General features: G+C 38.8%; 1 protein-coding gene across 1 annotated transcript; it reads left to right on the top strand.

Annotated features, from left to right (window-relative positions):
* Positions 1–9,821: 9,821 nt before the first annotated feature.
* On the top strand, positions 9,822–22,120 carry LOC122693162. Its single transcript, XM_043900745.1, has 5 exons — positions 9,822–9,903; positions 9,986–10,057; positions 15,135–15,220; positions 16,687–16,756; positions 21,598–22,120. Exons 1-5 carry the CDS (start codon positions 9,822–9,824, stop codon positions 21,678–21,680), a joined length of 393 nt encoding a protein of 130 aa, XP_043756680.1. The 3' UTR covers positions 21,681–22,120.
* The last annotated feature ends 223 nt before the right edge of the window (positions 22,121–22,343 follow it).

Below are 22,343 nucleotides of genomic sequence, written 5' to 3'. Positions count from 1 at the left end.
CCAACTGTGTCTCTAACCCACAAGCCAACTCACCTCTCCCGCACACTGGGAACAGGGGGCCTGTTGTGCACCCTCCCACAAGACCCAGACATCTCAGGCTGGTAGTTTTTCTGAACAACTGTGAGGTCAGAGCCGTGACAATACGAGACAAAAGAGATGAATATTCTGGAACGACTCAGATGTTATGCGAGTATGAGATGATACCACCACACAAATCTGGAATATTTAATGTCTGGGTGGTATATTCATTCATTCATTCCTGCCTCCGAAACCTAAAATTAAGTGATTCAGTCCAAGTAATAAATACATACTTTGTGCAAAGTGCCAAGGCAAATGTCATTTTAGTATTTGGGCACTATAAAAAATTTTTTTAAACTAGGAGTTTGAGGCCTTGTTAAACCTACCCTTTTATTCCAGTTTGCACTAATTTGCCACTTGAACATGAAACTCGTGTCAGTCTGAGAAGCTTGCCAGTCTTTGCCTACTGGTTGCCCTCTAATGTCCACATAAATGCACACTGTATTCTCTTTCTTTATATTTTAGCCCATTTTAAGGTCACTTCTTCACCATAATTTGACCTCATCCACATTTCCACCTAAAACTCTACCCATCCTTCAAGTTTCAACCAGTGCCTCAGTGCAAGCAGGCAGAGGGTAAGGACTTCAGAGTAGTTTTCAGAGCCCAGTGAAGCTAAGGAAATGTGCCGTGTTGGTCCAAGACCCATGTGCTCCTTAGGTAGTCTGATACTGGACACATCTTCCATTATGCCTCAAGGTAAAAGTGCTTCTCTTGGTGACAGAGGTGGAATTTTTCAGGTATAATCTGGATGTGTTCCTGAAAAAGAAGTAAAAGGATTAAGGAAAAGACCCTTAGGTCAATATTGCTAGAGCAGAAAACAGTCTTCCTTAGAGGCTATAATAAGAGGATATGGAAGTCTAAGAGATATAATGGAAGTAATGCAATAGATTGGTGTGAAAAAATCACCAAAATGAAGACTATGTGATTATGATATCAATTCTAGCCCTTAGGGTATCTGGGAATCTTGAGGAATTTAGTTGTCATTTTTGTGTGTACAGTGCACCCCGATGTTCACCAGCTAATATGCTAAAACATCTAAGAAATCTCGCTGACAAGATCTCAACCAGGTGGAGGTCTGGGAAGTTGGAATATTATTGGAAAACAGCAGAATTCGGTCTCAATTTTGTTCCTTACCTACTTTGTTAAACTGAGCTAATCGTTTAATTTTCAAATTTATTATCTATAAAGTAAGAAAGTTAGATTAACTGTTCCAAGGGACTTGAAGGTAAAATGTAAAAGTATATTCTGAATTAATTAGGACAAAATGTAGATTGATTTTTAGTCAACGAACAAGTCAAACAGGAGACGACCCTGATGCTGGGAAAGATAGAAGGCAGAAGAAGGGGGCAACAGAGGATGAGATGTTTGCATGGCATCACTGACTCAATGAATATGAGTCTGAGCAAACTCCAGGAGACAGTGAAGGACAGGGAAGCCTGGAGTGCAGCAGTCCATGGGGTCGCACAGAGTCTGAGCACAGAGAGACACACGAGATGCAACAGAGAGACTGAACAACAGCAAGTAACAGAAAGGGAAGAGCCTAGAGCAAAAGGCGGGGGGCGGGGGGGGGGGGCGGGAAAGCAGGAAAGAAATGCTTCCTGGAATCCAGCCCCTAAGAGGTTCAAGCTAGAGTGTTAAAATTGTTTTGCTAAAGTTCAAATTAATTTTAATGAGCTCTTTCTCCCTAAGCATTTTCTTATTTGGATAGCAAAAAAGTTACACAAACTTATTATCCCTGGCAAACACCATGATCCTCTTCTCTGACTTTGCTTAAAATTAGAGGCTTGAAAGTGCCAGTTTTTAGAAGTGTGAGATCTTACCATCGGCTCTTTGGCATATTCTTTTTACAACTTGCTGTCATTTTCTGTCCCTTTATGGTCTTAGTCTACAGGCCTTCTCTACGAAAGGCTGTGCTGACAAGTGATAAGGACCCTCTGTAAGGAGGAGCGGCCTATTTGCAAAACGACTGCTTATCTTGACCACTACTGAACACAAGATGGGATCCTCTTATGAAGAGCTCAGGGCATGTTTTTTTGGCTTGTTTTTTGTTTTCCCTACATCCTCCTTCGTGCCATAGACAATGATCTTCCCCAAATGAAAGTCTGGTTCAAACACTTCATCATCTTTCCAGCTGCCTTAGTCAGTGGAAATCTCATGCCGTGGTCCACAACACCTGGCACATCACTGTCTTCTCTGCTTCTCACACCCTATGGTGCAGCCACGTAGATTTTTGTGATTCCCCCAACCCACCAGGATGTCTTGAGTGCCGGGGCATCACTGACACCGCTGACTCTGTACCTAAATGTCCACAGAGTCAGCCGGGTGAAACCCTAGACCACTTTCAAGGTGAGTTCAGAGAATCCCTCCATGAGGTCTTTCCATTTCCTCCTTTTTCAAATAGAACTGACCACTGTTTCCTGTCCCACCACTTTACCATCCCCCTAAAATACTTGATTACACTTAAATTAAAATTTTGTCTCTCTTTCCTAAGCTGGGATTTCCTTGATGGAAAAACCATGAATTATTTATTATTTCCTTGTATCCCTAGTACAAAAGAGACATGCCTAAACCTTCATGTAAAGGAACAAACAAGTGAGTAAATGTCCAAGGGGCCCAGGAACCATTGTTGGCTGAAAAAGAATGCACAACCCTAAAGTTGAGAATTATGTTTTATTTGGCGGAATTTCTGAGGGCTTAAGCCCGGAAAAAGCCTCTCAGATACCTCTGAGGGACTGCATCGAAGAAGTAAGGGAGGATTTATATAAATTTTAAAATAGAAGTAAAGTAGTCAGAATGTCAAAAGATTACTTTTAATTAAAGAAAGCCAGACATCTCAAGTTAATAAATCTAGTGCTTTTCCATGTATGGGAAGATGCAAGAGTCTGGACTTACTACAGTCATTTGTTTGATATACACTTTAACCATCTAGAGCCGGTAGCCTGCTTTTCTGCATGCTGAATCCCCTCAGGGTCTACAGCAATGGCTGAAAGCCTGGTGTCTGCAACATCCTTTGTTTACTGATACGGCAAGCAACTTTTTTTCATCCACATCATCAAGGCCTATGAAACACATCTGGATTCTAAACAGTCAATCATAAGATTTCATTTAGCTCTAACACACTATGCTAAACCCTGGGATCTTGTGGAGTTTTTAGCCTAAACCGAAGTAGGGGAGGTCAGAGAAGACCTCCCAATAAAAGTAGCCTTGAACTGGCATCTGAGAAGTGGATAGCTAGTCAAGAAGGGGACCATGGGAGGATATTTCAGGCAAAGAGAAGACTAGGTACAAAGGTGTGGGCATGGAGAAGAGTATGCTGCATTTGAGGAACCAAGAGCTGTCCAGATGCCTAGACCCCAAGGGGAGGGTGAAGTTATAGGCATTGATGGGGAGGCAGGCAGGGGCTGGGGCACACAGGGTCTTGTGGGTGTTCATAAAGAGGAAGGGGCACCGTCCCATAGACTGAGCACACCTCCCTAACTAACCACTGAAACTCCTGACTCAGCCAGTCAGAAGGCCTGGAGTAGCACAATCTTTACACTCAGTCATAACTCTAGATGGCTTCAGTTAAACTTTTAGCTACCCAGGTGGCACTAGTGGCAAAGAACTCACCTGCCAATGCAAGAGACAAGAGATACAGGTTCGATTCCTGAGTCAGGAAGATCCCCTGGAGGAGTAAATGGCAAGCCATTCCAGTATTCTTGCCTGAAGAATCCCATGGACAGAGGAGCCTGGTGGGCCGCAGTCCGTAGGGTCGCAAAGAGTCAGACACAACTGAAGTGACTTGGCATGCATGTACTACTTAAAAACTTTAAATTTGGTGTGGTTTTCTTTTTTTGTTTTTCACTTTGGGATTTTTTTTTTCTTCTAGTTGTAAAATTGTGTGCTTTTTATTGAAACATCAAAAATATTGTGTCAGTCTGCTGTGGAGGCAGGTTTCCACTATTCTTACACTCATTCTGTGCATGCCCCTTGGCACGCGGCTAGTTTCATTCATCATTACATTCATTTAAGGTGCAATCCAGACACTCACCTACCTTTCTGTCTGTAAGAACCTAGTCAAACAATTCATTGCTGTATGTCAATTATATTTCAAGAAAATGAGAAGATCTTTTTTAAAAAAGAAAGGAAATTTGCCAAACATTTACAACTGCTAGTATTTCGCTGAATGCTTGCTATGTACAGAGCCCTGTTCTAGTGTGAAAGAGATTAAAAATGCGCCAGGTCTGGAATCTAGGAGCCCAGGGAAGCTTGTTTCAGAAAAGCTCATGGGTATCCACAGGGGTTATAAATGTGTGCCCTAAATGTGAATGAACTGCACTGAACTGAAAGGTGTAAAGGAAGATGTAACATTAACTAAGAGAGACAGATCATTTTTGTTCATTAGCTATTCTTTTTTGTTTTTACATACTTTCATTGATTCCTAGTGAAAATCTTTCTTTCCATAATTTTAATCTCAATAGTTGCTGAACCTCAACATTCCTATGATCTAGTTATTGTTTAAAAACACTTGCTCTTAACAGATGCACTACTATATGTAAAATACATAAACAACAAGGACCTATTGTATAGCACAGGAAACTATATTCAATATTTAGTAACAACTTTAATGGAAAAGAACCTAAAAATATACATATATGTGTGTGTGTATGTATAACTGAATTATTTTTCAGTTCAGTTCAGTCGCTCAGTCATGTCCGACTCTTTGCAACCCCATGAATCGCAGCACACCAGCCCTCCCTGTCCATCACAAACTCCCGGAGTCTACTCAGACTCATGCCCATCGAGTCGGTGATGCCATCCAGCCATCTCATCCTCTGTCTCCCCTTCTCCTCCTGCCCTAATCCCTCCCAGCATCAGGGCCTTTTCCAATGAGTCGACTCTTCACATGAGGTGGCCATAGTATTGGAGTTTCAGCTTCACCATCAGTCCTTCCTATGAACACCCAGGACCTATCTCCTTCAGAATGGACTGGTTGGGTCTCCTTGCAGTCCAAGGGACTCTCAAGAGTCTTCAACACCATAGTTCAAAAGCATCAATCTTCGGTGCTCAGCTTTCTTCACAGTCCAACTCTCACATCCATACATGACCACTGGAAAAAACCATAGCCTTGACCAGACAGACCTTTGTTGGCAAAGTAATGTCTCTGCTTTTTAATATGCTATCTAGGTTGGTCATAACTTTTCTTCCAAGGAGTAAGTGTCTTTTAATTTCATGGCTGCAGTCACCATCTGCAGTGATTTTGGAGCCCCAAAAAATAAAGTCTGACACTGTTTCCACTGTCTCCCCATCTATTTCCCATGAGGTGATGGGACCAGATGCCATGATCTTAGTTTTCTTAATGTTAAGCTTTAAGCCAATTTTTTCACTCTCCTCTTTCATTTTCATCAAGAGACTTTTTAGTTATTTTTGAATTATACGAAATCAACTATATTTCAATTGAGAAAACCTCTTGTTCTTACATTATATTTTACAGCTTTGCATCTGAATGATGAAGGATAACTTAGAGATACTAGTCATTTGTCACACCATATACCTAATTTGTGTGACAATTGTTTACATACATGTAATGAATCAGGTGGGGTTTGCAGGTGACTCAGTGGTCAAGAATCCGCCTGCAATGCAGGAGATGCAAATTCAGACCCTGGGTTGAGAAGATTCCCTGGAGAAGGAAATGGCAACTCACTCCAGTATTCTTGCCTGGAAAATCGCATGGACAGAAGAGCCTCATGGGCTACAGTCCATGAGTCACAAAGAGTCGGACACAACCGAGCGACTAAGTACACACTATACTGACGTGTGTACCTGAAGGCACACAAATTATATATTAAACTAATTTAGTCCTCTCAATGACATTTTTTTTTTAAATTTTATTTTATTTTATTTTTTTCCAGTGGGTTTTGTCATACATTGATATGAATCAGCCATGGATTTACATGTATTCCCAATCCCGATCCCCCCTCCCACCTCCCTCTCCACCCGATTCCTCTGGGTCTTCCCAATGCACCAGGCCGGAGCACTTGTCTCATGCATCCCACCTGGGCTGGTGATCTGTTTCACCATAGATAGTATACATGCTGTTCTTTTGAAATATCCCACCCTCACATTCTCCCACAAAGTTCAAAAGTCTGTTCTGTATTTCTGTGTCTCTTTTTCTGTTTTGCATATAGGGTTATCGTTACCATCTTTCTAAATTCCATATATATGTGTTAGTATGCTGTAATGTTCTTTATCTTTCTGGCTTACTTCACTCTGTATAATGGGCTCCAGCTTCATCCATCTCATTAGGACTGGTTCAAATGAATTCTTTTTAATGGCTGAGTAATATTCCATGGTGTATATGTACCACAGCTTCCTTATCCATTCATCTGCTGATGGGCATCTAGGTTGCTTCCATGTCCTGGCTAGTATAAACAGTGCTGCGATGAACATTGGGGTGCACGTGTCTCTTTCAGATCTGGTTTCCTCAGTGTGTATGCCCAGAAGTGGGATTGCTGGGTCATATGGCAGTTCTATTTCCAGTTTTTTAAGGAATCTCCACACTGTTTTCCATAGCGGCTGTACTAGTTTGCATTCCCACCAACAGTGTAAGAGGGTTCCCTTTTCTCCACACCCTCTCCAGCATTTATTGCTTGTAGACTTTTGGATAGCAGCCATCCTGACTGGTGTGTAATGGTACCTCATTGTGGTTTTGATTTGCATTTCTCTAATAATGAGTGAAGTTGAGCATCTTTTCATGTGTTTGTTAGCCATCTGTATGTCTTCTTTGGAGAAATGTCTGTTTAGTTCTTTGGCCCATTTTTTGATTGGGTCATTTATTTTTCTGGAATTGAGCTGCAGGAGTTGCTTGTATATTTTTGAGATTAATCCTTTGTCTGTTTCTTCATTTGCTATTATTTTCTCCCAATCTGAGGGCTGTCTTTTCACCTTGCTTATAGTTTCCTTTGTAGTGCAAAAGCTTTTAAGTTTCATTAGGTCCCATTTGTTTAGTTTTGCTTTTATTTCCAATATTCTGGGAGGTGGGTCATAGAGGATCTTGCTGTGATTTATGTCGGAGAGTGTTTTGCCTATGTTCTCCTCTAGGAGTTTTATAGTTTCTGGTCTTACATTTAGATCTTTAATCCATTTTGAGTTTATTTTTGTGTATGGTGTTAGAAAGTGTTCTAGTTTCATTCTTTTACAAGTGGTTGACCAGTTTTCCCAGCACCACTTGTTAAAGAGGTTGTCTTTTTTCCATTGTATATCCTTGCCTCCTTTGTCAAAGATAAGGTGTCCATAGGTCCATGGATTTATCTCTGGGCTTTCTATTCTGTTCCATTGATCTATATTTCTGTCTTTGTGCCAGTACCATACTGTCTTGATGACTGTGGCTTTGTAGTAGAGTCTGAAGTCAGGCAGGTTGATTCCTCCAGTTCCATTCTTCTTTCTCAAGATTATTTTGGCTATTCGAGGTTTTTTGTATTTCCATACAAATTGTGAAATTCTTTGGTCTAGTTCTGTGAAAAATACCGTTGGTAGCTTGACAGGGATTGCATTGAATCTATAGACTGCTTTGGGTAGAATAGCCATTTTGACAATATTGATTCTTCCAATCCATGAACACGGTATGTTTCTCCATCTGTTTGTGTCCTCTTTGATTTCTTTCATCAGTGTTTTATAGTTTTCTATGTATAGGTCCTTTGTTTCTTTAGGTAGATATACTCCTAAGTATTTTATTCTTTTTGTTGCAATGGTGAATGGTATTGTTTCCTTAATTTCTCTTTCTGTTTTTTCATTGTTAGTATATAGGAATGCAAGGGATTTCTGTGTGTTAATTTTATATCCTGCAACTTTACTATATTCATTGATTAGCTCTAGTAATTTTCTGGTAGAGTCTTTAGGGTTTTCTATATAGAGGATCATGTCATCTGCAAACAGTGAGAGTTTTACTTCTTCTTTTCCTATCTGGATTCCTTTTACTTCTTTTTCTGCTCTGATTGCTGTGGCCAGAACTTCCAACACTATGTTGAATAGTAGTGGTGAGAGTGGGCACCCTTGTCTTGTTCCTGATTTCAGGGGAAATGCCTTCAATTTTTCACCATTGAGGGTGATGCTTGCTGTGGGTTTGTCATATATAGCTTTTATTATGTTGAGGTATGTTCCTTCTATTCCTGCTTTTTGGAGAGTTTTAATCATAAATGAGTGTTGAATTTTGTCAAAGGCTTTCTCTGCATCTATTGAGATGATCAATCAAAGAAGAAGATATAACAATTATAAATATATATGCACCCAACATAGGAGCACCGCAATATGTACGGCAAACGCTAACGAGTATGAAAGAGGAAATTAATAGTAACACAATAATAGTGGGAGACTTTAATACCTCACTCACAACTATGGATAGATCAACTAAACAGAAAATTAACAAGGAAACACAAACCTTAAATGACACAATGGACCAGCTAGACCTAATTGATATCTATAGGACATTTCACCCCAAAACAATCAACTTCACCTTTTTCTCAAGTGCACATGGAACATTCTCCAGAATAGATCACATCCTGGGCCATAAATCTGGTCTTGGAAAATTCAAAAAAATTGAAATCATTCCAGTCATCTTTTCTGACCACAGTGCAGTAAGATTAGATCTCAATTACAGGAAAAAAATTGTTAAAACTTCAAACATATGGAGGCTAAATAACACGCTTCTGAATAACCAACAAATCATAGAAGAAATCAAAAAAGAAATCAAAATATGTATAGAAATGAATGAAAATGAAAACACAACAACCCAAAACCTATGGGACACTGTAAAAGCAGTGCTAAGGGGAAGGTTCATAGCATTACAGGCTTACATCAAGAAACAAGAAAAAAACCAAATAAATAACCTAACTCTACACCTAAAGCAATTAGAGAAGGAAGAAATGAAGAACCCCAGAGTTAGCAGAAGGAAAGAAATCTTAAAAATCAGGGCAGAAATAAATGCAAAAGAAACTAAAGAGACCATAGCAAAAATCAACAAAGCTAAAAGCTGGTTTTTTGAAAAAATAAACAAAATTGACAAACCATTAGCAAGACTCATTAAGAAACAAAGAGAGAAAAACCAAATTAACAAAATTAGAAATGAAAATGGAGAGATCACAACAGACAACACTGAAATACAAAGGATCATAAGAGACTACTACCAGCAGCTCTATGCCAATAAAATGGACAACTTGGATGAAATGGACAAATTCTTAGAAAAGTATAACTTTCCAAAACTGAACCAGGAAGAAATAGAAGATCTTAACAGACCCATCACAAGCAAGGAAATCGAAACTGTCATCAAAAATCTTCCAGCAAACAAAAGCCCAGGACCAGATGGCTTCACAGCTGAATTCTACCAAAAATTTAGAGAGGAGCTAACACCTATCTTACTCAAACTCTTCCAGAAAATTGCAGATGAAGGTAAGCTTCCAAACTCATTCTATGAGGCCACCATCACCCTAATTCCAAAACCAGACAAAGATGCCACAAAAAAAGAAAACTACAGGCCAATATCACTGATGAACATAGATGCAAAAATCCTTAACAAAATTCTAGCAAACAGAATCCAACAACATATTAAAAAAATCATACACCATGACCAAGTGGGCTTTATCCCAGGAATGCAAGGATTCTTTAATATCCGCAAATCAATCAATGTAATACACCACATTAACAAATTGAAAGATAAAAACCATATGATTATCTCAATGACATTTTGAAGTAGGTATTATCATTTACAGATGGGGAAATCAAGGCTCGCCTTCTTCACCTGTAAGGCCCTGCCACATAAGAATTCTGGCACTGCCACTGGGAGCGATGTGGGTGAATTTGTCTTTTGTGATGTGCTCTGTGGTCCACTCATTACCTCAACCTTAATCCCTTTCTCAACTTCTCTTTTGTACAGCTTCTACGACCAGTGCCATTTCTACTACAGAGTCACCCGCCCCTGAGCATATAATTGTTGAAACAACACCAGGTTTGTTCATGTTTTAAAACAGTTTTTCTCTGGAGTCACTGTGATGATGCAGCTTTACTTAATGGGACTGACTACTGCAGGGAAACTGACAAAGACTGAGAAATGGAAGCAAAATAGACAAAGCCTCTCTCCTCTAGAGGAATTCTCACTTCTGGAATGTTGCACAGGAATAATACTGTAGATTAAAGAAATTAAAGCATTCTAGCAAAACACATAAATGATGAATGTGACCATGAAACGGTAGGCCAGATAAAAGGGATCCAGTAGTGCAGTGGTGAGAGGGGGCTTATGGTCAAACCTGGCTGGACTCAGCCCTGACCTTGGCCCTGTCCCAGGTGCTGACCCTGAGTAGATTGAACCCCGAGTTCTCCAAAGGGTCTCCATCTCTTAATTTTAAAATGGGGCTCATTATACCTACCTCACAGTGTTTCTCTAAGGATTAAATAAGAGAATGTGTGTAAAATTGCTTGACTGAGAGCCCAATACATCATACGTGCCCAGTAAAGTATAAGCCATCTGGGTCCTGAGATAAGGATGATCAGGTGGCATTCACTCTCTCTCTGATTATTTTTATATGGAGTAGAAGATTACTTTGAAAGAGCAGGTTGAAAGAAGGCGGCCTTTTGTAGGTGGGATTTAGGCAGGGTCCTCTGGATTTAAAGTAAAGTCTCAAAGAAGACTTAGCATAGCTCCTGGATCATTAACTAGTGGAAACACTGAGAAAAAGGGAAGCAATGTTTTTTCAGAAGGCCGGAGACCAAGAGAGGAAAATTAGGCTAAGTGCTTAGAACCAATTACTGGACTTCTGGATCCAGTTAAATAATCTACTTTTCAAAGTAATTTCAGTGTAAAGCCAACATGATAGTGTCAAACCAAAAAACATTCAGGGGTCAACTGGAGACACACATAGCACACATGCCATGAATCCAATAAATAATGGATGGCTAAAGAATGACCAAATATAATCAAGTCTTTGACAAGGTCAGGTAATGTAGTGCAATAATTACTTGTAGTAAATTCAAGAATTGACATAAAATGGCATTGGGAGACAGCAGAAAAAGAAATATTATTGTGGACTGGTAAGGGGGGATTAACTCTAGCAGAGCATTCAGTTCAGTTCAGTTCAGTCACTCAGTCATGTCTGACTCTTTGTGACCCCATGGACTACAGAACGCCAGGCCTCCCTGTCTATTACCAACTTCCGGAGTTTACCCAAACTCACTTCCTTTGAGTTGGTGATGTCATCCAACCATCTCATCCTCTGTCGTCCCCTTCTCCTCCTGCCTTCAATATTTCCCAGCATCAGGGTCTTTTCAAATGAGTCAGCTGTTCATATCAGGTGGCCAAAATACTGGAGTTTCAGCTTCAGCATCAGTCCTTCCAATGAACACCCAGGACTGATCTCCTTTAGGATGGACTGGTTGGATCTCCTTGCTGTCCAGGGGACTCTCAAGAGTCTTCTCCAACACCACAGTTCAAAAGCATCAATTCTTCGGCACAGCTTTCTTTATAGTCCAACTCTCACATCCATACATGACTACTAGAAAAACCATAGCCTTGACTAGATGGACCCTTTGTTGACAAAGTAATGTCTCTGCTTTTTAATATGCTGTCTAGGTTGGTCATAACTTTTCTTCCAAGTAATAAATGTCTTTTAATTTCATGGCTGCAATCACCATCTGTAGTTTTTTTGGAGCCCCAGAAAATAAAGTCTGCCATTGTTTCCACTATTTCCCCATCTATTTGCCATGAAGTGATGGGACCAGATGCCATGATCTTAGTTTTCTGAATGTTGAGTTTTAAGCCAACTTTTTCACTCTCCTCTTTCACTTTCATCAAGAGGTCTTTAGTTCTTCTTCACTTTATGCCATAAGGGTGGTGTCATCTCCATATCTGAGGTTATTGATATTTCTCCCGCAATCTTGATTCCAGCTTATGCTCCATCCAGTCCAGAGTTTCTTGTGGTGTAATCTGCATATAAGTAAAATAAGCAGGGTGACAGAATACAGCCTTGACGTACTCCTTATCCTGTTTGGAACCAGTCTGTTGTTCCATGTCCAGTTTTAACTGTTGCTTCCTGACCTGCATACAGATTTCTCAAGAGGCAGGTCAGGTGGTCTGGTATTCCCATCTCCTGAAGAATTTTCCACAGTTTGTTGTGATCCACACAGTCAAAGGCTTTGGCATAGTCAATAAACCAGAAATAGATGTTTTTCTGGAACTCTCTTGCTTTTTCTGTGATCCAACAGATCTTGGCAATTTGATTTCTGGTTCCTCTGTCTTTTCTAAAATCAGCCTGAACATCTGGAAGTTCTCGGTTCACGTATTGTTGAGGCCTGGCTTGGAGAATGTTGAGCATTACTTTACTAGTGTGTGTTCAGTTCAGCTCAGTTCAGTTCAGTCTCTCAGTCGTGTCCAACTCTTTGCGACTCCATGAGCCACAGCATGCCAGGCCTCCTTGTCCATCACCAACTCCTGGAGTCTACCCAAACTCATGTCCTTTGAGTCAGTGATGCCATCTAACCATCTCATCCTCTGTTGTCGCCTTCTCCTCCTGCCATCAATCTTTCCCAGCATCAGGGTCTTTTCAAATGAGTCAGCTCTTCCCATCAGGTGGCCAAAATACTGGAGTTTCAGCTTCAACATCAGTCCTTGCAATGAACACCCAGGACCAATTTCCCTTAGGATGGACTGGTTGGATCTCCTTGCAGTCCAAGGGACTCTCAAGAGTCTTCTCCAACACCACAGTTCAAAAGCATCAATTCTTCAGCACTCAGCTTTCTTCACAGTCCAACTCTCACATCCATACATGACCACTGGAAAAACCATAGCCTTGACTAGACGGAACTTTGTTGGCAAAGTAATGTCTCTGCTTTATAATATGCTGTCTAGGTTGGTCATAACTTTTCTTCCAAGGAGCAAGCGTCTTTTAATTTCATGGCTGCAATCACCATGTGCAGTGATTTTGGAGCCCCCCAAAATAAAGTCAGCCACTCTTTCCACTGTTTCCCCATCTATTTGCCATGAAGTGATGGCACCGGATGCCGTGATGTTAATTTTCTGAATGTTGAGCTTTAAGCCAACTTTTTCACTCTCCTCTGATTGTGCAGTTTTTTGAGCATTCTTCAGCATTGCCTTTCTTTGGGACTGGAATGAAAACTGACCTTTTCCAGTCCTGTGGCCACTGCTGAGTTCTCCAAATTTGCTGGCATACTGAGTGTAGCACTTTCACAGCATCATCTTTTAGGATTTGAAATAGCTCAACTGGAATTCCATCACCTCCACTAGCTTTGTTTGTAGTGATGCTTCCTAAGGCCCACTTGACTTCCCATTCCAGGATGTCTGGCTGTAGGTGAATGATCACACCATCGTGATTATCTGGGTCATGAACATCTTTTTTGTATAGTTCCTCTGTGTATTCTTGCCACCTCTTCTTAATATCTTCTGCTTCTATTAGGTCCATACCATTTAAGGCAACTATATTAGGAACGTTTGCAGAAAGGAATCCAGTGAGACTGCTGGCAAAAACACAGCTGGGACAAAGTAAGGGTTTGGATTCTGATGGTGGAAAATGGATAGCAACATGACTGAACTTACATTCAGTCATGTCCAGCTCTTTTTGAGGACAGGACTGATGTTCATGTGGGATTACAGCTCAATATGTCTCTTTCTGATCACCATTTTTACGTTTTTTAAAAATGTACCGCTTCTTGTGGAAGTCCGTAGATGGTTCTTCCAACAGTTTGTCATATCCTTCCCTTTAGTGCATGAGGTATTTTATTAATTCCTGATGAATGGAAACTTGTTGGGTGGCTGAAAGTAGATATTGGGATTATTAATGTTAAGACTGACACATTACCTCATATATTTTACTTGCTCACTGTTGAAAGTTGAACAATGTAGTTCTTTAAACACAGTTAAGTAATAACAAAAACCCACTAGACAGTCTAATCCCAAAGGGGTATTTTTTAAACATGCTGTATGTTTTCTGACCTTATTTTGAAATATTGTCTTTTTAGAACCATACCCAGAACCAAAAGGAGGCATCTCATTGTCAGGTATGTTAATATTTGACAAAGAATGATGATCATTCCATTTAAAATTTTGTTTTGCAAGTTTTAAATGCCTTGGAACTAGAAGCATCAATTTTATTTTTTAAGTTTATTTTCTTTCTGATTTTGCTTTAAAAATTTAATTGAAGTATAGTTACTGTACATTATTATTTGTTCTAGGTGTAGACTATAATGCTTCACACTTTTAAAAGTTATACTCCATTCATAGTTGTTATAAAATATGGCTACATTCCTTGCGTGCTGTACAATATATGTGCTATACTTAGTTGCTCAGTCGTGTCCGACTCTTTATGACCCCATGGACTGTAGCCCGCCAGGTTCCTCTGTCCATGGGATTCTCCAGGCGAGAATACTGCAGTGGCTTGCCATTCCCTTCTACAGGGAATCTTCCCAACTCCAAAGTCAAACCCAGGTCTCCTGCACTATAGGCGGATTCTTTACTGTCTGAGCCAGCAGGGAAGCCTGTACAATAATATATCCTTGCAATTTATTTTATACGTGACAGCTTGTACCTCGTATTCTCCTATCCCCATATTGCCTTTCCCTCTTCCCTCTCCCCACTGGTAACCACTAGCTAATTTTAAAAACAAGAATTTTTAAACAAGATTTCAGTCTCACAAATTGTAAAAACAAATAAAATATGCTCTTTTCAAAATCAAAATAGGCATTTCCAATTACCTTAAACATTTTAGAAACAGCAGTATATAATCTGATCATCATTTTTATTTTAAGTTATATATCTTGAGCTTTCTAACCAACCATGAGTACATCCAGAATAAATACAGACCATTCATGTCTTAGTCCAGATTCATTTTAGACCCTGTGCTACCAGTTTGGAGCTATCTTCCCAACGCTGTATTTGAGGACTATCACTTTCCCCTATAAAAACAACAAAGTTATATTACCCTGCACTATTTTATATATTACCCTGCTTTATTTTACAAATGCTGTGTGATCATTTACTTCACACTTTTGTAATTTGCTGCTCTATTTTTCTCCTATAGTAATGATAGTCATTATTTTTGCGGTGATTGCTGGTGTCATTGGAATTATCATCGGAATTGCGATCCTTATTAAGCGACTGAAAAGGGTGAGAACTCAGTTTTTAACTTTGCTGTAAGCGTTGGTGTAAATAGCTCCAGGAGGGTTTAACTCTCTAGGTTCAACTAAACTCCAAAGAGAAACAAAACTGCGTGAAACTCCATCTTTTTCAACTGGACGCAGAGAAGTCACTGAGTTACTCTAGCAGAATTTTTTTTTGCATTTGTCTATAAAGAATCCCCAAACACAAATCTACCCGTTTTTCCAATGAAACATCCTCCAAGGCTTCTAACTTACTTTTATATATTGATGGATGTGGATGAAATAGTCAAATGTCTAACTATAGTATCTAGTTTAATTTGCATATGAAAAATATTTAAAATAACATCATATATTTACTCATGCTGAAAACATTTGCTTTTTTATTCTATTTCCTGGGACAGATTTTTCAAATTCCATCTATGAATTTTCAGGCATGAGTGATTTTATTCATCATTAAAGATAGTTTTGAGTCTGTATGACAGCATTCCAAAGCACCTTTGCTATAACCTCCTGTTTAATGTAGTTCAGACACAACATTTGTGTGTGTGATTATAATGCTAGTAATTTGGAATTATAATCATAGGTCGTTAAGTACCTAGTCACAAAAGAGTGGTGCAATTGAGTTCTCATTCGCCCTCTATTTTTATTTCTTTGTGATCTCCATACCACATCCATTCTATGTATGTATATATTCTTTATAAAATGCTTGCCTAGAGAGCTCACAAAATGGCAATGTCAGAGCTGTAACAACAAGATTGATAGTAAATCTACATAGAGTTCCTTTACCCTTTTCTTTTTAAACTATTTTTGTTAGGTGACTTTGATAATCATTCAAACCTATGGTTGATTAGCATTACTCCATGTAAATTTATCTTCTCTAAATAATATTTTCTTATTGAAAATAAAGTGATTGAGAGTGTCTGCTCTAATATGAGAGATTTTGTAAGGACTTGAGTGGAAGATGACTCCTCTTGTTTGCCGTTTAAATGTTGGGGACAAAGTCATCCCCTTGTCTTTGGGCACAGATGACAAATTTAGTTGTCTTCTTTCTTAGCTGATGATCTAAATCTGAAAGACAATGACATACTTGGTTGGCAAAATTCAGAGAACATCTTCCATACAAATATAGTAGAATTGGGTCATGGTTATTACAACTAAAAGAACTATCACTTTAAAAAAAAGTTTTCAATTCAGCTTTTCATTACAGCAGGGAACTATGACACAGTCAATGTTTGGGGTAATAGTTCACCTATGGAAATAACAAATAACATTTAGAAATACAAGTTTAAGCCAAAGTTTGTAGGTATCTATGAAATAACGGCTTTTTCCACAAAAGAATTCTACAACATGAATTTTAATTGAAAGAAAACAAACTTTAGTCAAAAAAATGTGCTTTTAATCTGAGGTATTTTTCTTACTGTGTCTAAGTTTATAAAATTGTGGCATTAACATTCTTCTGCCTTTTATTCATAGAGAAGTCAAAGACAACAAAGTATTCTTGAACTTGAAACTTCTGAAACTCCTAAACAATCAGAAGGAACAGGTTGGTGCTAATATTTTTATTGCCTTTTGCCATTTTGTAAGGAAAATAAATTAATAACTTACTTTTATACTCTTCAGTATAATGAAATTCTGTCTTAGGTGCAAAGTATCTTTTTTAAAAAAGTAAAAAAAAATACTGCACATAAAGCAAAAACCAAGTTCTTTCCTGTACTTTTTATTTTCCACTACAAAATTGAGTATAGGAGAACCTGTAGGGGGCTAGTTCAATAGCCCCAAATCTGGAGCCAGACCTTGGTTTGAATCCATACCCCACCACTTAGCAGCTGTGTAACCCTAAACCAGCAATTCTTATGGAGATAATAATAGTGAGTGGGCTGATAATTCAACATGGGCATAATGATGGTGTTCACCTCACAGAGTTTCATGAGGACTGAAAGAACTACCACAAGTAGTAGAGTGCCTAGAACAGTTCTTGGCCAGAGTAAGCACCCAATGCCTAGTAGTTGTTATAAATATTGCAGGCTCTGCAGCCAATGATCTCTGCACAAATGGCCAGTCACTTGGCTCCCTTATCACTTCCACTCTCAAGTGGAAAAGGGATACATAAACATGGTGAAAACAGCAGGTGTATCTTATTGACCCAGAACAGTATTGACTTAAGTAGTGTTTTCCAAAAAGAGACAACCTCGTTAAAAAGAATTCATTTGAACCAGTCCTAATGAGATGGATGAAACTGGAGCCCATTATACAGAGTGAAGTAAGCCAGAAAGATAAAGAACATTACAGCATACTAACACATATATATGGAATTTAGAAAGATGGTAACGATAACCCTATACGCAAAACAGAAAAAGAGACACAGAAATATAGAACAGACTTTTGAACTCTGTGGGAGGAGGTGAGGGTGGGATGTTTCAAAAGAACAGCATGTATACTATCTATGGTGAAACAGATCACCAGCCCAGGTGGGATGCATGAGACAAGTGCTCCGGCCTGGTGCACTGGGAAGACCCAGAGGAATCGGGTGGAGAGGGAGGTGGGAGGGGGGATCGGGATGGGGAATAAGTGTAAATCTATGGCTGATTCATGTCAATGTATGACAAAACCCACTGAAATGTTGTGAAGTAATTAGCCTCCAACTAATAAAAATAAATAAATAAATAAATAAACAAAAAGAGACAACCTTAAAAAGTGTGAAATTTTTACATTTACAAACATCCAGATATTAGTACTTTCTTGCAGAAAAAGAAAAAAATGTAAACTCTAACACGACTGGAGTATCCATTAGCAGCATGAGAGCAAGTTCATAAGAGCTAAGCAGTAGTTGCTGCCTCTACTACGTGTTTTAATACCTAATTAATTTTATTAGTTAGGAACTATTACATAATCTCACTAATTGAGTATATAGTTCTATTAATATTAAATTTTGCCTGAGATGTGAACCCAAATGACATGTGTTTGGGGAGATAATCACCAAACACAAGTCGCTACAGATTGGGCTTTAAATGCTCAAGCAAAAGGGAAATGATTCTGCTTTCTACAAAATTGAAGTTTTCCCCATAATTATCAAAAATCATGACAGATCTTAGGGGCTGTAAATTTCCAGATTCCAATATTTAACCCTAGACCTAGGGTTAAGTCAAAGGACTTGCTAGGTTTTTAGACTTTGGGGTCATAAAAAAACAGAGAATTTTAAACTCTCCAACCCAGCCACGTAACCTATATTCAAAACTAGGTTCATCACTATCTTGTAGGTTCTTAAAGCTTGAAGATGATTAGTATATAATTGTTTAGTCCTAGAAGGTTCATGCTTAGTAGGGTGAATGGCGTACATGTCATTCTCAGCTAGCAGGGTTAATAAAACCCCAACGTGCAGATACCTAGAACAACAAACATTTTGAGTCCTGAACCAGATTCACTTGTTTTAACTAGGGTTACTTCATTATAGGATTTGCATCTAGGACAAATATGTGTTGTTTCTTTTACCTACATTCTGCATTGTTTCAAAAAAAAATGTTTTGAAGCTGTTTTTAAAATGGAGCAATTACTAGCCAAGACCTAATGTTTGGTTACCTAAATTTCTATGTGCTTTTAACTACTGATTTATTTTGGTGACAATTTTAGTGTTTAATGTTTTGTCTGCTTTTTTTTCCTGTATAATCTCGAAACTTACTGTGCAATAGCCCACAAAATTTGGGACAATTTAATCCATCAATGTTCATTAAAATATCCTTGTAAGTTTAAGTGCAACGGACATTTTCCAAATGCTTACTGTGGTTTGGTCACCTACACACTTATTAGATATACCAATAGGAGTCTCTGTCCTGTAGAAGCTGAGCACCTCTTTGGGTAAACAGACCGTGGTCATTGCAGGGAACAGGTTTTAAGGTAGCAGAGGCATTAGTATCTAAAAAGACTGGGGCGGGCCTTAATAGCAAAGGCTTCTGCAGATGAAATCACCTGAGGTCAGTCTTAAGGACGGATAGAGAAGAGTCAGTTATAGACAAAAGTCCAGCTTGAACAAAATCATAAAAGAAGGAAGAATATGGTGTAGTCAAGGAACTATGTATATTTCCACATTCAGTTCAGTCAGTTCAGTTCAGTCACTCAGTCGTGTCCGACTCCGCGACCCCATGGACTGTAGCACACCAGGCCTCCCTGTCCATCACCAACTCCCGGAGTTTACCCAAACTCATGTCCTTTGAGTTGGTGATGCCATCCAACCATCTCATTCTCTGTCATCCCCTTCTCCTCCCACCCTCAATATTTCCCAGCATCAGGGTCTTTTCAAATGAGTCAGTTCTTCACATCAGGTGGCCAAAATACTGGAGTTTCAGCTTCAACATCAGTCCTTCCAATGAATATTCAGGACTGGTCTCCTTTAGGATGGACTGGTTGGATCTCCTTGCAGTCCAAGAGACTCTCAAGATTCTTCTCCAACACCACAGTTCAAAAGCATCAATTCTTCGGCACTCAGCTTTCTTTACAGTCCAATTCTCACATCCATTCATGGCTACTGGAAAAACCATAGCCTTGACTAGACAGAACTTTGTTGGCAAAGTAATGTCTCTGCTTTTTAATACGCTGTCTAAGTTGGTCATAACTTTCCTTCCAAGGAGTAAGCGTCTTTTAATTTCATGGCTGCAGTCACCATCTGCAGTGATTTTGGATTTCCATATTAGCAAGATTAATGCCTCAGTTCTTCATTTATGTCTCAAATACACATAAAGGCAGTGGAAAGTGAGATGAATCAGATTTTAGGTTCAATTCATCTCTCCACATTTGTGCAAATGAAGTTATTAAATGTATCCTAGTAAGTTAGTGAAATTGTTACCAGAGAGTAAGTTCTTGGCAGAAAGAAATAGGAGATGAGACACATAAGTCAAGAAAATAAAGTTTAAGTGATAGGATGTTCTCAGGGGGAGCATGAGTATATTCAGGTGGGTGGCTGCTCTGAATTCCTTTAACAAACTGGTTATATGGGGTGTAAAAATGAGTGGGCAGAATGTTCATTTGGGAGGGGAGAGGTTTGGAGTGATATTTCCTGATTTTCACCCCAGCTCCACCTTTCTAAGAAAAGGAGGGATCTTTGTCCTTATTCAGTCTTGATCAGAAGTGTCACAGCATCAGTACATGATGGAAACTTCTTATCTGCACAGCTAATTTTATTGTAACAAGAACATAATGAGAAAAAGGTTACATTTGGACACTGGAGATTCCACCTTTCCCTACCTTTCTTTGTCTGCCTCCAGGACACTTGTTACCCCAAAATGTCTGGGTTCTTGTCAGTCCAAAGGTTTCCTGTTTTCTGTCTGCCCAAGGACCTGCTTTGTTTACAACATGTGGGGTTTCCTGCCATTTGGCCTGTGCCTCCCTTTGTCTGCTCATTTCTAGCTCTCTGCCTGCTCTAACAAAATGGGTTATCAAATCAGACCCCACTTCATAGGAAATTTGGGAAAACACACAAGATTCCAAAAAGTGGGTTAGCCCTATTTTTGTAGAATACTGCGCTAAAGCAACTTACAAGTCAAAGGCAATAAGAGATGGGAGTGATCATGCCATCTCAACAAGAACAAGAGATGCTGGGGTATAAAGAACGAATTGCTTTTACCTCCGTGAACTTGCACAGGATTAATGGTTGGTGGGAAATGAGAATAAGTGAATCTGAGTTAGCTGTCCACAGTGATGGCAACATGTGACTTTTACCAGTCCATTTACTACAGCAGAATTTGGGGGTGCACCATTCCTGTAATTCCCCAATAGAAGGAGACTGTGGGAAATGTTCTGCTTCCATAACAGCAAAGGTTCAGCCCATCTGTTTCACACAGTTTCTGGAAGTAACGTAAATCCAACCTACCAGCTAAGGAAAGTGGAACATCACACTTGGTGAGCGAGGCTGGCCCTTCTTTCACATGCTAGAATCAGAGAGGAATTTAGCAGCAAGTTTCTGTACAGCCTTGCCCGTGCTTATGTCTGAGAAAAAGCAGTTACTTCTGAACAAGATTACAAACTAGAAAGCATGTCTTAAATTCAAACACATATGTGTAATTCCACTTACGTATCATTTACTGCTTTCCCACTCTATTCCACCCCTTCACAAGTTCTCTATTAGTTTCTCATCTCTGCAGAAGTTAGGAAAAGAGCAGTTATGTTTGTTCCTTAAGTTCTAAGTCTTTTAGAATAGATTTTCTAAGAAATTCTGTTTCACTACACAGAACTCTAATAGAGCTAATCTGAAAAGAAATTCCTTTCATTTCCTAACAGTTGTATTCAAGGACAACTCTGTAAGAATATAGAATCCTGAAATTTATTTTATGAATTGATTTCCCATTGTATTTAAATATAACTGTGTTTTATACCACTGTTTTGTTTTTTCTCTAGAAGATCCAGAACAGCAACCGATGACAGGCGATTCAACAATTCAAGCTTCAGGAGAAGTCGAAGACAAGACTTCAGCCATGTGAAAAATAAACATGGACATTTTGGTCAAGTGAAAAATGAACATGTCAAAAAACCAATATGTTGTATACCTTCCCAAATTGTACAATTTCAGGATAAAAATTTCATCATAATGAGTCCAATGACAAATGTTTTCTTTCATGCTTGCTTTTGTATGTTAACACAATTTTTATAATTAAATGACTTAGAATTCTTATTCAAAACTTTAGTTGGCTTCGTCCACAGTTCTTTAAGACTGACATTCTATTCTTTGGCATTTTAATGATTATGCTTTCAAATGAACAGTTTTGTAACATCTAGATAAAATCTAAGTTTTCTTCTCATTCTAAACTTCTGAGTCTATTTTCATTATTTTGAATAAATTAAAAGGAGAGCAAAATGCTATTATTTCCTTCATTGCCGAACAGGCAATGATGTTTTAATCACATTAAATGATGTTTTAATCACACTAATAAATCCTGTGCTTGGAAATGCCTTTCATACATACACACATACACATATGTACATATACATAGATAAAGACATGGAATAGATACAAATATATAAAGTGACACACACATTCATCCTTTGATGCATAAATCAACACAAAAGTTTTTTCCTATTAAAAAAAGTGGGATACTACACATATATAAATGACTCATTTACGATAACTTGTCTGAAAGTCTAAA

The sequence above is a fragment of the Cervus elaphus genome, chromosome 5 (assembly GCF_910594005.1).
Source record: "Cervus elaphus chromosome 5, mCerEla1.1, whole genome shotgun sequence".
Lineage (NCBI taxonomy): Eukaryota > Metazoa > Chordata > Mammalia > Artiodactyla > Cervidae > Cervus > Cervus elaphus.
Note: the sequence above shows the minus strand (reverse complement) of the source record. Positions and strands in the feature narration are given on the sequence as shown.

Excerpts from the sequence above, each read along its gene's own strand:
- LOC122693162 (XM_043900745.1), top strand. The coding sequence starts at position 9,822 with ATGGGGAAATCAAGGCTCGCCTTCTTCACCTGTAAGGCCCTGCCACAT. Across the intron at positions 10,058-15,134 it reads AATTGTTGAAACAACACCAG|TAATGATAGTCATTATTTTT; the intron begins GTTTGTTCATGT and ends TTTCTCCTATAG. Across the intron at positions 15,221-16,686 it reads TTATTAAGCGACTGAAAAGG|AGAAGTCAAAGACAACAAAG; the intron begins GTGAGAACTCAG and ends TTTTATTCATAG.